At 41.8% G+C, this 15,862-nt stretch overlaps 1 protein-coding gene across 8 annotated transcripts in view; it reads right to left on the reverse strand.

Moving 5' to 3' along the window:
* Positions 1 to 15,862, reverse strand: part of LOC117344213 (fibrous sheath CABYR-binding protein-like) — a 117,034-nt gene that overhangs the window by 15,920 nt on the left and 85,252 nt on the right. For 7 of the 8 annotated variants that reach the window (XM_033906880.1, XM_033906876.1, XM_033906879.1 and 4 more), the window contains 2 exons: positions 11,390 to 11,612; positions 325 to 482 (listed from right to left, as the gene is read on the reverse strand). In XM_033906880.1, the coding sequence (XP_033762771.1) occupies positions 325 to 482; positions 11,390 to 11,612 (381 nt within the window). Of the gene's footprint in view, positions 1 to 324; positions 483 to 10,391; positions 10,577 to 11,389; positions 11,613 to 15,862 lie in introns of those variants that run through there. The other variant, XM_033906884.1, reaches the window with a different exon arrangement.

A 15,862-nucleotide genomic window follows, 5' to 3' on the forward strand; every position in this document is an offset into this window, starting at 1 on the left:
TTATGTAGAATGTAATATTCATTTTGATAGGATAATTGTAATCAAACAACACCTATGATTTAATTGATAAGATATCACTAAAGTTTTGTAAACGTTGGAAACATTTTTATGGAAACATTGTGAAGATCCCTTCTGTAGCCACCATATAGTAATACAGTCCGAGTCAAACCATAGACTGTATGAAGGGCTCAGGAGTAAGGTTCTACTGATCAAAACTTAATTGTCATATCGATTCAACTTCAGCTCTGATATATCTTAATGATGTACACAGTGCCATTTCAAGGATACGTTATGAATTTTAACATGGAAAAACAAAACATTTACCAAATTAAACTTTTTGTCTTTCTTGAGGAATGAGAAGAACCCTTTCTTTTTCTTGCCCTCGCCAGCCATTGGCATATACGCTGCGGAAGGGTCAACTCTGACTGATTGGCTTCGATTGACAGACAAATCCGGCATCGACTTGGCACTGTCCATTGTCACTGTAAAACAAAAGGTTTCAGTTTAATATACAATAGCCTATTCAGTTATAAATAGTTCTTGATACAGTTTACCATATGTAGATACGCAGGATTTAGATATTTTACCTGAGGTTGTCAAAAGAATCTATAGCAGAATTAACTCTGGGTTTGTCATTGACACGAACCAAAATTTTACCCAAGGTTATTGACATTGATATGAACGTGAGGGTATTATTTATCCAGACTAGACATACATTGTGTATAACGTACGATCAACTCTTCCTCCCAGTCCCTCACCCCAAAACTGTGTTAAACTGACACTGATATCTACACATACCAACAACAATTTAAGATCATATATTATAGATCATATTTGGAAAGGGCAGAAAATTTATAGTATGCAATATGGTATACTTCAAATTTTCAGAAACATGAAAGACATAAAAAGATGTTGATGTTCAAGTTCATGAGAATGCTTGGAGATCGAGCCTCATTAACACAACCATGTATGTGGCACAGGGATTTGTAGACAGAAAGCTTGGGGCTGGACGTTATGACCAGGGTTGTTGAGTTTGTTGCCAGGGACAAGAGGACAACTCGGTGACACAGAGATCTCTTGTTTGTCCGTACAGCCAACACACGGTGGCGAGTTATCTCTGACAATGACGTCACCGACATAGACAAATTAGGGATACCTATCTTCAGGTCATTGGTGGAAGCACCAACAGCTGAAAAAGCAGTGATATGCCCTACTTTCTCGGCAGGGACATCAAAGTATCAAAGTTACATGGAGGATCCAAAATTATATCAAGTGATTGACAAGATTTAAAATTTGATAACATGTCTTGAAATTGTATCTTGAGGGACTTCAAAGCTTTATCTCACTGTCAAAAACATTGTACAAACTCGGATTACTGATACATCCTTATGCAAACACCTAAAATGGGCTTTATCAAAAAATTAATTCCATATGTCTCTGGTCTAAGGCATGAGCATGCCGATAATGCCTCTTGTGTGACTAAAAAAAGAGCTAGAAACAAATAAGTGATTAGAAATTATAATGATACATATATACAGTGTATACCCCATCTAAAACCATAGCAGGTACTGTTCAAACTGATACAGGGCTTCTCTTGGCCTTTTATTTTGTTTCATTTCGTTTCAGAGAACAAGTCACTTCCTGCATGTATGTATTGCAGACCTATACCAAATATCTTAACGCTAATTATTTCAAACAAACCTGATACCAAAGAAATGCTTTTTAATCTGCAGACTACTGAAATATTCTTCTTAACTCAATGTGTTTTATGCTAAAAATGATGTAATAAAAACAGAGAAATTCTCCCCGAACAACATCAAATCGCTTGGAACATTCAAGCTGCCGAACACATGTTTTGTTTGTACAAGGTAATATTACTAGGTAAAGAGAGGAACATTAGTGAAAGCCTTTGGTCGACTCATCAAACCGAACATCAAACACAATATTCCTGTATAACAATCAATCTGCCTCACCGAGATCCATACACAACAAAACAGCAGATTACTTTAACGAGCTCTCAAGCACACGAGTTCCTGGAGATTGCACTAAATACAACCAGGTCCTGTAGAAAACATTGCACTACACTCGACTGGAGAAGATTTTTAGACGTTACATGTTTATCAGAGAGGAAATACCTGTAACTGGGATACCTCCAAACCTGTTAATACTTTTTTGTTCCTGTCCCTTCATCCTCAAAAATATTTTCTACAAATTTGTAGGCAAGCAAGAATTTCTTAAATGTTATATCTAAGTGAAAGGATTTTTTTTCCATGTGAAGATTTTCATAGATGTTTTGATATAATTACAGAGGTGTTCAACAATTTTTTTTTTATCTACATCTTAAACACTTTGAGTGCATGCAGGATTTGGAAGTGTCCAAATACATCTGTAAATAACTATGTATATAAATCAATGTGTACTCATCTAATATAAATTATATATATAGAAATATCTACATGTACAACCTATAACTATCATCTAATATAAATTATATATATAGAAATATCTACATGTACAACCTATAACTATCATTTCAAAACTTCAATCTCTTGAATATGTCCGATTAATTTCAAAATTCAGGGGGAGATAACCTCGAAGAATACTGCTAAGAAATCTTGACCAGTCTATAATATACCAGAACACCTGTGATTAAAGCCCCTGATCAGAATGAAGTCGCCCCAACACTGGGACAATCATCATAGATTTCATTGTTTGTGTTATTGAAATGTTACATAAAATTTGACGCAATGAAGGGCTTAATAGAGGGATACATCTGAGCCGTTCCTAACAAAGCCTAAAGGATTAGCAATTTGGAGATTTTCACAAGTAATAAGACATTATTTAATATACTGTAGGAGTATATAAACAATCCGTAAAAAGTGACATATTGCATGACTCAACATACTTTCTAGTTTTCCAAGTGTCACATTTTTATTCATTGTCCAACAGGAAAACAATTCATTATACCAGAAAAGAGATGCTTATTTTGTAAGTAATCTATTTTCTACCTGTATTTCATGTGTAATAAGTATCTTAATACCTTTGTCTAGAGTATAGGTCTCTCTTGAGTCTTCACTGCAGTATACATGTCTATACTTACATTATAAGGTCCCTGAGGGTCAAGGTCACTCAGGAATCTTCAGGGCAATTTACATGTATACCAGTATTGTAAAGTCCCTGAGGGTAAAGGTCATTTCAGAATCTTCAGGGGAAATATATAAAGGTTTATCAGTATTTCGAAGTCCATGAACGTCAAGGTCAATTCAGAATCTTCAGGGATATATACATGTATATATCTGTATTGTAAAAGCCCCTGAAGGTCAAGGTCATTTCAGAATCTTCAAGTCAATTACTGTATATGCACCTCAAGTTCACCTCGGAGTATACTGTATATATACACAACAAGGTTACTTAGGAATTTTCGAGTTTGCAACTTTTATATGCACTTCAAGGTCAAGGTCAAAGTCACTTCAGAATCTCCAGGTTTATGCATCTAAAGTATCATCAATCCATTTTGCTGTGTATATCATACCTGTTAATTTATAATGAAAGTATAAGGTCAGATTGACATATGTTTCATAGAAAATATAATCAATACTTTCTCTAAAGACATTAAGTCTTATTTTTTTCCTGCTTAATTAAGATAATATAATGTCATGACTGATCATCAAGGTGTTCATTTCATTAAAAGACAGAAGATTTTTCTTTATGACTCATTTGATTTGGAACCTTTTCTCTAACATTGTAGACATCTATTAGAATGACCATTACCTTATAGGCCGGGGGACAGTGGATTACTACCTTATAGGGGCACAGTGGACCACTACCTTATAGGGGGACAGTGGACCACTACCTTATAGGGACACAGTGGACCACTACCTTATAGGGACACAGTGGACCACTACCTTATAGGGACACAGTGGACCACTACCTTATAGGGGGACAGTGGACTACTACCTTATAGGGACACAGTGGACCATTACCTTATAGGGGGACTGTGGACCACTACCTTATAAGGGGACAGTGGACCACTACCTTATAGGGACACGGTGGACCACTACCTTATAGGGGGACAGTGGACCACTACCTTATAGGGGGACAGTGGACCACTACCTTATAGGGGGACAGTGGACCACTACCTTATAGAGAGACAGTGGACCACTACCTTATAGAGAGACAGTGGACCACTACCTTATAGGGACACAGTGGACCACTACCTTATAGGGGGACAGTGGACCACTACCTTATAGGGACACAGTGGACCACTACCTTATAGGGACACAGTGGACCACTACCTTATAGGGAGACAGTGGACTACTACCTTATAGGGACACAGTGGACCATTACCTTATAGGGGGACTGTGGACCACTACCTTATAGGGGGACAGTGGACCACTACCTTATAAGGGGACAGTGGACCACTACCTTATAGGGACACGGTGGACCACTACCTTATAGGGGGACAGTGGACCACTACCTTATAGGGGGACAGTGGACCACTACCTTATAGGGGGACAGTGGACCACTACCTTATAGAGAGACAGTGGACCACTACCTTATAGAGAGACAGTGGACCACTACCTTATAGGGACACAGTGGACCACTACCTTATAGGGGGACAGTGGACCACTACCTTATAGGGACACAGTGGACCACTACCTTATAGGGACACAGTGGACCACTACCTTATAGGGAGACAGTGGACCACTTCCTTATAGGGACACAGTGGACCACTACCTTATAGGGACACAGTGGACCACTACCTTATAGGGACACAGTGGACCACTACCTTATAGGGACACAGTGGACCACTACCTTATAGGGACACAGTGGACCACTACCTTATAGGGACACAGTGGACCACTACCTTATAGGGAGACAGTGGACCACTACCTTATAGGGGGACAGTGGACCACTACCTTATAGGGACACAGTGGACCACTACCTTATAGGGAGACAGTGGACCACTACCTTATAGGGGGACAGTGGACCACTACCTTATAGGGAGACAGTGGACCACTACCTTATAGGGACACAGTGGACCACTACCTTATAGGGGGACAGTGGACCACTACCTTATAGGGACACAGTGGACCACTACCTTATAGGGACACAGTGGACCACTACCTTATAGGGACACAGTGGACCACTACCTTATAGGGACACAGTGGACCACTACCTTATAGTGACACAGTGGACCACTACCTTATAGGGGGACAGTGGACCACTACCTTATAGTGACACAGTGGACCACTACCTTATAGGGGGACAATGGACCACTACCTTATAGTGACACAGTGGACCACTACCTTATAGGGGGACAGTGGACCACTACCTTATAGGGACACAGTGGACCACTACCTTATAGAGAGACAGTGGACCACTACCTTATAGGGACACAGTGGACCACTACCTTATAGGGGGACAGTGGACCACTACCTTATAGGGGGACAGTGGACCACTACCTTATAGGGACACAGTGGACCACTACCTTATAGAGAGACAGTGGACCACTACCTTATAGGGACACAGTGGACCACTACCTTATAGGGGGACAGTGGACCACTACCTTATAGAGAGACAGTGGACCACTACCTTATAGGGACACAGTGGACCACTACCTTATAGGGAGACAGTGGACCACTACCTTATAGGGGGACATTGGACCACTACCTTATAAGGAGACAGTGGACCACTACCTTATAGGGACACAGTGGACCACTACCTTATAGGGAGACAGTGGACCACTACCTTATAGGGACACAGTGGACCACTACCTTATAGAGACAGTGGATCACTACCTTATAGGGGGACAGTGGACCACTACCTTATAGGGGGACAGTGGACCACTACCTTATAGGGGGACAGTGGACCACTACCTTATAGGGAGATATTGGACCACTACCTTATAGGGACACAGTGGACCACTACCTTATAGGGGCACAGTGGACCACTACCTTATAGGGACACAGTGGACCACTACCTTATAGGGGGACAGTGGACCACTACCTTATAGGGACACAGTGGACCACTACCTTATAGGGACACAGTGGACCACTACCTTATAGGGGGACAGTGGACCACTACCTTATAGGGACACAGTGGACCACTACCTTATAGGGACACAGTGGACCACTACCTTATAGGGGGATAGTGGACCATTACCTTATAGGGGGACAGTGGACCACTACCTTATAGGGGCACAGTGGACCACTACCTTATAGGGACACAGTGGACCATTACCTTATAGGGAGACAGTGGACCACTACCTTATAGGGAGACAGTGGACCACTACCTTATAGGGGGACAGTGGACCACTACCTTATAGGGACACAGTGGACCACTACATTATAAGGAGACAGTTGACCACTACCTTATAGGGACACAGTGGACCACTACCTTATAGGGACACAGTGGACCACTACCTTATAGGGACACAGTGGACCACTACCTTATAGGGACACAGTGGACCGCTACCTTATAGAGAGACAGTGGACCACTACCTTATAGGGGGACAGTGGACCACTACCTTATAGGGACACAGTGGACCACTACCTTATAGGGACACAGTGGACCGCTACCTTATAGAGAGACAGTGGACCACTACCTTATAGGGGGACAGTGGACCACTACCTTATAGGGACACAGTGGACCACTACCTTATAGGGACACTGTGGATCACTACCTTATAGGGACACAGTGGACCACTACCTTATAGGGGGACAGTGGACCACTACCTTATAGGGAGATATTGGACCACTACCTTATAGGGACACAGTGGACCACTACCTTATAGGGGGACAGTGGACCACTACCTTATAGGGGGACAGTGGACCACTACCTTATAGGGACACAGTGGACCACTACCTTATAGGGACACAGTGGACCACTACCTTATAGGGGGACAGTGGACCACTACCTTATAGGGACACAGTGGACCACTACCTTATAGGGGGACAGTGGACCACTACCTTATAGGGGCACAGTGGACCACTACCTTATAGGGGCACAGTGGACCACTACCTTATAGGGACACAGTGGACCACTACCTTATAGGGACACAGTGGATCACTACCTTATAGGGACACAGTGGACCACTACCTTATAGGGGGACAGTGGACCACTACCTTATAGGGAGACAGTGGACCACTACCTTATAGGGACACAGTGGACCACTACCTTATAGGGACACAGTGGACCACTACCTTATAGGGACATAGTGGACCACTACCTTATAGGGACACAGTGGACCACTACCTTATAGGGACACAGTGGACCACTACCTTATAGGGACACAGTGGACCACTACCTTATAGGGACACAGTGGACCACTACCTTATAGGGACACAGTGGACCACTACCTTATAGGGGGACAGTGAACCACTACCTTATAGGGGGACAGTGGACCACTACCTTATAGGGACACAGTGGACCACTACCTTATAGGGACACAGTGGACCACTACCTTATAGGGAGACTGTGGACCACTACCTTATAGGGACACAGTGGACCACTACCTTATAGGGACACAGTGACCACTACCTTATAGAGACAGTGGACCACTACCTTATAGGGACACAGTGGACCGCTACCTTATAGGGACACAGTGGACCACTACCTTATAGGGACACAGTGGACCACTACCTTATAGGGGGACAGTGGACTGCTACCTTATAGGGACACAGTGACCACTACCTTATAGGGACACAGTGGACCACTACCTTATAGGGGGACAGTGGACCACTACCTTATAGGGACACAGTGGACCACTACCTTATAGGGGGACAGTGGACCACTACCTTATAGGGGGACAGTGGACCACTACCTTATAGGGGGACAGTGGACCACTACCTTATAGGGGGACAGTGGACCACTACCTTATAGGGACACAGTGGACCACTACCTTATAGGGACACAGTGGACCACTACCTTATAGAGAGACAGTGGACCACTACCTTATAGGGGGACAGTGGACCACTACCTTATAGGGAGACAGTGGACCACTACCTTATAGGGACACAGTGGACCACTACCTTATAGGGAGACATTGGACTGCTACCTGATAGGGAGATGGAGTGATGACTATACTGACAGGTTATCACTATACTAACACCTGTTAATTAAGATATCAATAGAGTCAACAATCTTGGTAATTCAAGCTGATAAAAGCTTTATGATGGACTAATATCTTTCTAATGTCGCCCCCCTCGGGACAAAAGTCTTGACCATCCTTCAGATAAGGTATAGGTACAAATTGTTAACAATGGCTGGCGACAGTGATAGTGACAAGAGCTGTAGGCAACTTGTACATAAAATCTTATCTCTATACAGATACATGGTATATATATTCAATAACTTCTGGAGCCCAAAATTACAACAACAAAATTAGTTCATTTTCAATCTTTAAAATTACATTTATTTCACTTTTAAAAAAATATTTTAATACTTTAATTCAATTATCTTTAAATATTAAAAGAGTATACATTCATATCTTGTTGTGCTGCATGTTGAACAAGACAATTTTCCTCAACTGTATATATATATATATATAGTCTATCCAAGATTTAAAACAGCTAGGTACCAGATTTCAGACGACACCTGTTATAGTCAATATTAGTCAATATAAATGTTATGCTGTACAATTTCCCTACACTGTGCCATCTAGTCTACCCAGTTGTAAAAATTGGTTACAGATTTTTGGGAAGTAAGTGCTAGATGAATTACAGATTGATGCCCGAGTTCATTCATGCAAATACTTTATATGAAGGGAGGTGATGGAGAGTTCTGACATGCATATAATTTATTTAGAATTATATGTACTGGACACTGAAGGAAACTCCCGGACTGACCACTGACCATCTGTTACCAGACTCAGCAGACTGGTCATGATCAAAGTATTGAAAAATGCATACTCATGATACGCCTGTAAACCTTGGACATAGTTCAGAGTCCGTGATCCTGTATGGTCAAAGTGTGTCCTCAAAGTGACTGATGGACTAGGTTCAGTCACATCAAAGGTGTCTGTATGAATTAATTATCATACAAATAAAAACAGAATCTTTGTAATGTCGGGTTAAAGGTTACAAATTATGGTAATTCACTATCTTTTGTGGCAGATTAGCTTTGGCATTATCTTGTAACAATAGTATACAATATTAAATTATCTGAAAATAAATAAATTCCATGAAAAATTGCTATTATAATGTCAAAATAGTGCCCTGATCAAATTATTTTATCGTTCCTGAATGAAATCTATATCGGGAATTATAGCTTATGAAATATTCAGAGATTATTCATAGGCTGTAATGCACTGATGACATCACCTTTCATTTGATTTTATGAAAATATCACCATTATCAATAGATACATGTGTGTATGTATAGCAAGGTGTTATCAATGTCTGGTAGCAGTTATTTCCATTTGGTAATATTTCCTACATGAAATCTTCGACAATATTCCTACAATACCTAACAGTTGTTTGTACACCAACTTCTAATACCAAAGTAATGGAAATGAAAATCTTGAAATGATACAACAATTATTTGCCAAACATTTAACTACCTAAAAACTCTTTAGAACAAGTTACGATTTTATAATCCTTGATGAAAAAATAGTATTATTAATATGTATGAAGATCTTGACATAACTGAAATTCAACAGTCACCATAAATTTTCTTTTTCAATATAATCAAGAAAAAACAAATGACATCTGAATATTTATAAAGTAAGGAATGTTTTTAAAAGCTTGTGTCAACATATATGTCTATAGGGTAAATGTTAGCCGTCGAAATCAATGCCTTCAGCTGTTTACAAACAACAGAACCATAACAACCCTTTCATTATAAATAAATGGTCTGGTATATTTAAGTAAGTACTGATATAGGCTAATTTTTCGTTAAAAACATTTTGAGAGCACCTAAAAACTCTAGTTAGATAGAAGGGACCGTATATCATATATAGTAAGTAATTGTTACAAACACCTCAAGGTCAAGACAGCTATCATGACATGTAGACAGAAGATCCTTACCTTTCGTTACACATACCCTTTTGGTGAACACATACACCCGCGTGTATAGATGTACATAAGTAAGTATTTAAGTTTATCTCTATATCTAAAACCTGACCTAGATTTGTCTGTTGTATATAGTGAAAAGGTATATATATACTGTACACCTAAGATTTTTAATGACGATTGAATTCTGTTCATGACAGATCACATACAATCATACTCATCTTCATATGTAATAATGTTCAAACGCATCAAATATACTTTTTCCAAGGTATCATATACAATTGTTTGCATAAGAGTATAATTACATAGATGTAAAATTCGAGGCCTTCTGTCTAAACTAAACAAACTTATATCAGTTTTATAAAAAGTACTTGCATACCTTGGAAATCTCGTTAATCCACCTGAAATTCCGTACTAAAGTTGGATTTCCTTAATGCGCGTTTAATCCATGTTAGTAAACGGTCAGTTTTGTATAAAAGGGAGACCTCGTCTGAGCATAAGGAGGGGTGTGTCCCACAAGATGTAACTGAGCCACACCTACCAACATCAGGTAAGTACTGTCAGTCGGAGATAAGGAATGTGTACAGGTATCAAAATCAGACACCAGTCAGGCGTGACAAATCACCCAGGTGTAGCTATAGATATATATATATAGGTAAAATACTCCTTCACCTGCAGGAGGTCAGTGCTATTTAAGTCCCTCTGGGCACCCCGGGGACAAATCTCGCACTCCATTACACTTGTACCTGACACAGGTAAACACTTTTCTTAACGGTGGACATGTTAGACCAAAAATGTTACATAACGATACCAGGTAAACATGGCCGAGGACACTTGTCACCTAATCGTCATGGTGAGGTAATGAATTAATAACATTACACCTGTACAGGTAGATTGGGTCATAACGATGTTACATAAGGAGCCAGTCACATGCTTGTTATGTCTAGAAGTCAGTAAAATGAAATTCCCTTGCTTGAGGAATAATATGAAGTGTGAAAGAAATAGAGCCGATCAAGCTTCATGCCAAGAATAGTTCTATCGTGAGTCAAATACACTAGAAGTATGTATACCCATAACAATGCAACTGAATGGATGACCATGCAGTGCTACACATAAAATATTTTGAAAAATATATATTTTTTCATTGGGGGTGTTTTTTTTACATAAAAGTACACATGTAAATTAAAAAGGTGGGAGGGATAGAATAGCCATTTCCAATTGAAGAAATTTACTTTTAGACAACAGGGAAAACTAATATGTATACAGCACTATATATACGGCATAGCTTGTTTTTTTTAATTTGGTCAATTCCTATATGTTACGATTTTTAGGAATTAAAAGAAAGATGAAGCCGACTCTACATGATTAAGAACTTACTCCTGGCGATAAGGTTGATTTCATTGCTTCCCAGCTCCCCGACCGTCCTAGACATGTCCACCATGCCCTGTGGGTCCCCAGGGAGCTGAAATATGTAGCGCATGGGGTCTAGTCGTTTCTCCACGCAGATTTGACGATGGACAGTATCTAGGGGTGTCGTCTGACTGATCCGTAGGACCTTTTTCTGGCTTTGGGGAAGATTCACTGTAAACCGGTACGTCATCTGTAAAGACAGGGGGAAATAGAAATTAATAAAACTCATACATCTACTGACTATGTCTTTAGCCTTTGGCAATGCTTGAATTTTTGTTGATGCAAAACACCATGCATGCCTATAAGGAAACAGAACTTTCTTTTTTAAAAGTTTTATCATTTCTTTTAAGAAATGAAATAATAAAATCATATTTTTACAGACCCAAATTCAAATGTTGGTCTATATATTTCCTGTAAAGTAAAACATTCTTTGAATTTCAATGACATGAAGTTGCAATTGACCAAAGCAAAATGAAAACTTCCTACAGCATGCTATCATGATTTATGGCCACAGTGGACTGAATGAGCCTCTAAAAGTTAATTCTTACCAAATTATTTCTCTACTGGATTTAAAAAGCAATTAATGAACTGATTTTTAAACATTGTTTATAGTACAATTATATCATAATTATATTCAAATGAGGTTGGCATCATTTCAAGATCGTAATGAAATAGGTAAATGAACTCTTAGCACTGCAACATCGTACTAGGCGTCCTTGGCATGGCTGTATTGATAATCATCTTGATGAACTATAAAGAGAAAATCCAATTTCCGTTCCAAGATGTGAAGGATCCCCTGCAGTGACAGGATTCCATACAATGACAGGTTCCCCCCCTCCCCCCCACCCCCAACCCAACCCAACCCAACCCAAGGTGGGCTTATGGGCAAGGACTTATATTTACAATTATCTGATTATCAAGTTAGTGCAAGTTCATAACAATACAGGCTATAATCACTTAACACTACTAGATTAAATAAAATGATCTAAAATTTCAGTACAACAGCTATTCAATAGTATTATAGCCAAATTATGTATTCATATTATTGAGTCTGCAATTTCTTAAAATATGAAAAAAATATCAACAATATATTAAATTTGAATGATTAAAGACAAAAATAAAAGAATCAATACACAGTATATCTGACAGTGTCAATCTAGGTACCTAGCAAATAACAAGACTACAGATGAGTTGGCTTTAAGGCTTTAATCCTTCATTGTAATCAAAGAATCCAACCGAGGGTCCTCTAATGGAGAGCCAGGTGCACCAGAAGTGCAGTAGACATGGATAAAGAGGAACATTATCAGTCTAACATAACACACATGTAGACACATACCACAGACCAGAACTGATAATGTCGGATATAGAATAGATATAGACTGTTTAGATAACATCCTCCCACACACAACATTACCTTCTATAGGTGTCCCTGACACATAATATCTCCCCTCCCCCACCCTCAGTGTCAATATCTACCCTACCCATCCGCCTACACACAGCCTCCCCCACCCTCAGTGTCAATGTCTACCCTACCCATCCCCCTACACACAGCCTCCCCCACCCTCAGTGTCAATATCTACCCCCTCCAGCCTCCCCCACCCTCAATGTCAATATCTACCCTCCCCATCCCCCTACACACAGCCTCCCCCACCCTCAATGTCAATATCTACCCTCCCCATCCCCTACACACAGCCTCCCCCACCCTCAGTGTCAATATCTACCCTCCCCATCCCCCTACACACAGCCTCCCCCACCCTCAATGTCAATATCTACCCTCCCCATCCCCTACACACAGCCTCCCCCACCCTCAGTGTCAATATCTACCCTCCCAATCCTCCCACACACAACCTCCCCCACCTTCAATGTCAATATCTACCCTCCCAATCCTCCCACACACAACCTCCCCCACCCTCAATGTCAATATCTACCCTCCCCATCCCCCTACACACAACCTCCCCCACCCTCAGTGTCAATATCTACCCTCCCAATCCTCCTACACACAGCCTCCCCCACCCTCAATGTCAATATCTACCCTCCCCATCCCCCTACACACAGCCTCCCCCACCCTCAATGTCAATATCTACCCTCCCAATCCTCCTACACACAGCCTCCCCCACCCTCAATGTCAATATCTACCCTCCCCATCCCCCTACACACAGCCTCCCCCACCCTCAATGTCAATATCTACCCTCCCAATCCCCCACACACAGCCTCCCCCACCCTCAATGTCAATATCTACCCTCCCCATCCCCCTACACACAGCCTCCCCCACCCTCAATGTCAATATCTACCCTCCCCATCCCCTACACACAGCCTCCCCCACCCTCAATGTCAATATCTACCCTCCCCATCCCCCTACACACAGCCTCCCCCACCCTCAATGTCAATATCTACCCTCCCCACCCCCTACACACAGCCTCCCCCACCCTCAGTGTCAATTATATCTACCCTCCCCATCCCCCTACACACAGCCTCCCCCACCCTCCAATGTCAATATCTACCCTCCCCATCCCCCTACACACAGCCTCCCCCACCCTCAGTGTCAATATCTACCCTCCCCATCCCCCTACACACAGCCTCCCCCACCCTCAATGTCAATATCTACCCTCCCCATCCCCCTACACACAGCCTCCCCCACCCTCAATGTCAATATCTACCCTCCCCATCCCCCTACACACAGCCTCCCCCACCCTCAATGTCAATATCTACCCTCCCCATCCCCCTACACACAGCCTCCCCCACCCTCAATGTCAATATCTACCCTCCCCATCCCCCCACACACAGCCTCCCCCACCCTCAATGTCAATATCTACCCTCCCCATCCCCCTACACACAGCCTCCCCCACCCTCAATGTCAATATCTACCCTCCCCATCCCCCTACACACAGCCTCCCCCACCCTCAATGTCAATATCTACCCTCCCAATCCCCCCACACACAGCCTCCCCCACCCTCAATGTCAATATCTACCCTCCCCATCCCCCTACACACAGCCTCCCCCACCCTCAATGTTAATATCTACCCTCCCCATCCCCCCACACACAGCCTCCCCCACCCTCAATGTCAATATCTACCCTCCCCATCCCCTACACACAGCCTCCCCCACCCTCAATGTCAATATCTACCCTCCCAATCCTCCCACACACATCATCCTCTTTCACATTGAGGGCTTTTTCTACCCTCTCTCTATCCTCCTTCCCCACCTTGAGGACTATATATACCCTCTCCAACGCTATCCTCCTTCCCCACCTTGAGGACTATTTCTACCCTCCTCAAACAGTATCCCCCTTCCCCACCTTGAGGACTATTTCTACCCTCTCTCTATCCTCCTTCCCCACCTTGAGGACTATATATACCCTCTCCAACGCTATCCTCCTTCCCCACCTTGAGGACTATTTCTACCCTCCTGAACAGCATCCCCCTTCCCCACCTTGAGGGCTATTTATACCCTCCCAAACAGCATTCCCCCTCCCCACCTTGAGGGCTATTTATACCCTCCCCCACACTATCCCCCTTGCCCACCTTGAGGGCTATTTATACCCTCCCAAACAGCATTCCCCCTCCCCACCTTGAAGACTATTTCTATCCTCCCCACAACACCCCCTCCCCAGGGCCCATTTTTTCCCTCTCCCATCATCTTTCTGATACATTCCCTCCTTCACCCCCAGGGCCACCTCTGTCCTTAATAGCTGTTACCATTGTGGACCTGACACCAATCTTCCCACACCTCTGCCCCTGTTAACACCCCCTCAGTCTCTCTAATAATACCATCAGATCTGGATCTATCCAAGCTTCCCCCACTTTCACTATCTACTGACTTTCCTCTAACTGTTTCTATCACAAAAACCTATCCACACTTTGCAGTATTAGTGAGACCACATATCTTAAAATACCATTTTCTCTAATTCCTATCTCATACTGGGTACCAGTATTTATACTATATAAAAAGATGCAAGATATCGAAAATATAAATCATAAACTCTGTGCACAAACACCCCTTGTGGTTAGGGTCTCTCATAATACACCGTAACTATACGGAAAAATGCCAAAAAATATTGTAAAAAAATGTTCTAAAATCATCAATCCATGGGTCCCTATATTCATGTAGGCTTTGTATTTTTCTGCTTGTAAAGAGAGAATAATTTTGTTTAAACTTTGAAATTACCAATGGTGTTCAGAATTGCCCATTCATCTAAAACATAGTAGATTTTTAAAATGGTTTAGTAAACATTCAGCTCACTCAATTTGAAATCTTTAGGTCAGCATAATATTTGACGATTCAGAGCTGGGGAATACACAACCGCTCTAGAGTGTTTTCAAAACACCATACAAAGGAACCTTACAATAGAAACGAAGAAACTAGACCTGTTAAACTTTTATCAATGGACAATGTAAGTATGTTAAATGTTGGGAGGACCTCTATAGGCTTCTCAGGTAGTTC

Source organism: Pecten maximus, chromosome 15 (assembly GCF_902652985.1).
Source record: "Pecten maximus chromosome 15, xPecMax1.1, whole genome shotgun sequence".
Classification (NCBI taxonomy): Eukaryota; Metazoa; Mollusca; class Bivalvia; order Pectinida; family Pectinidae; genus Pecten; species Pecten maximus.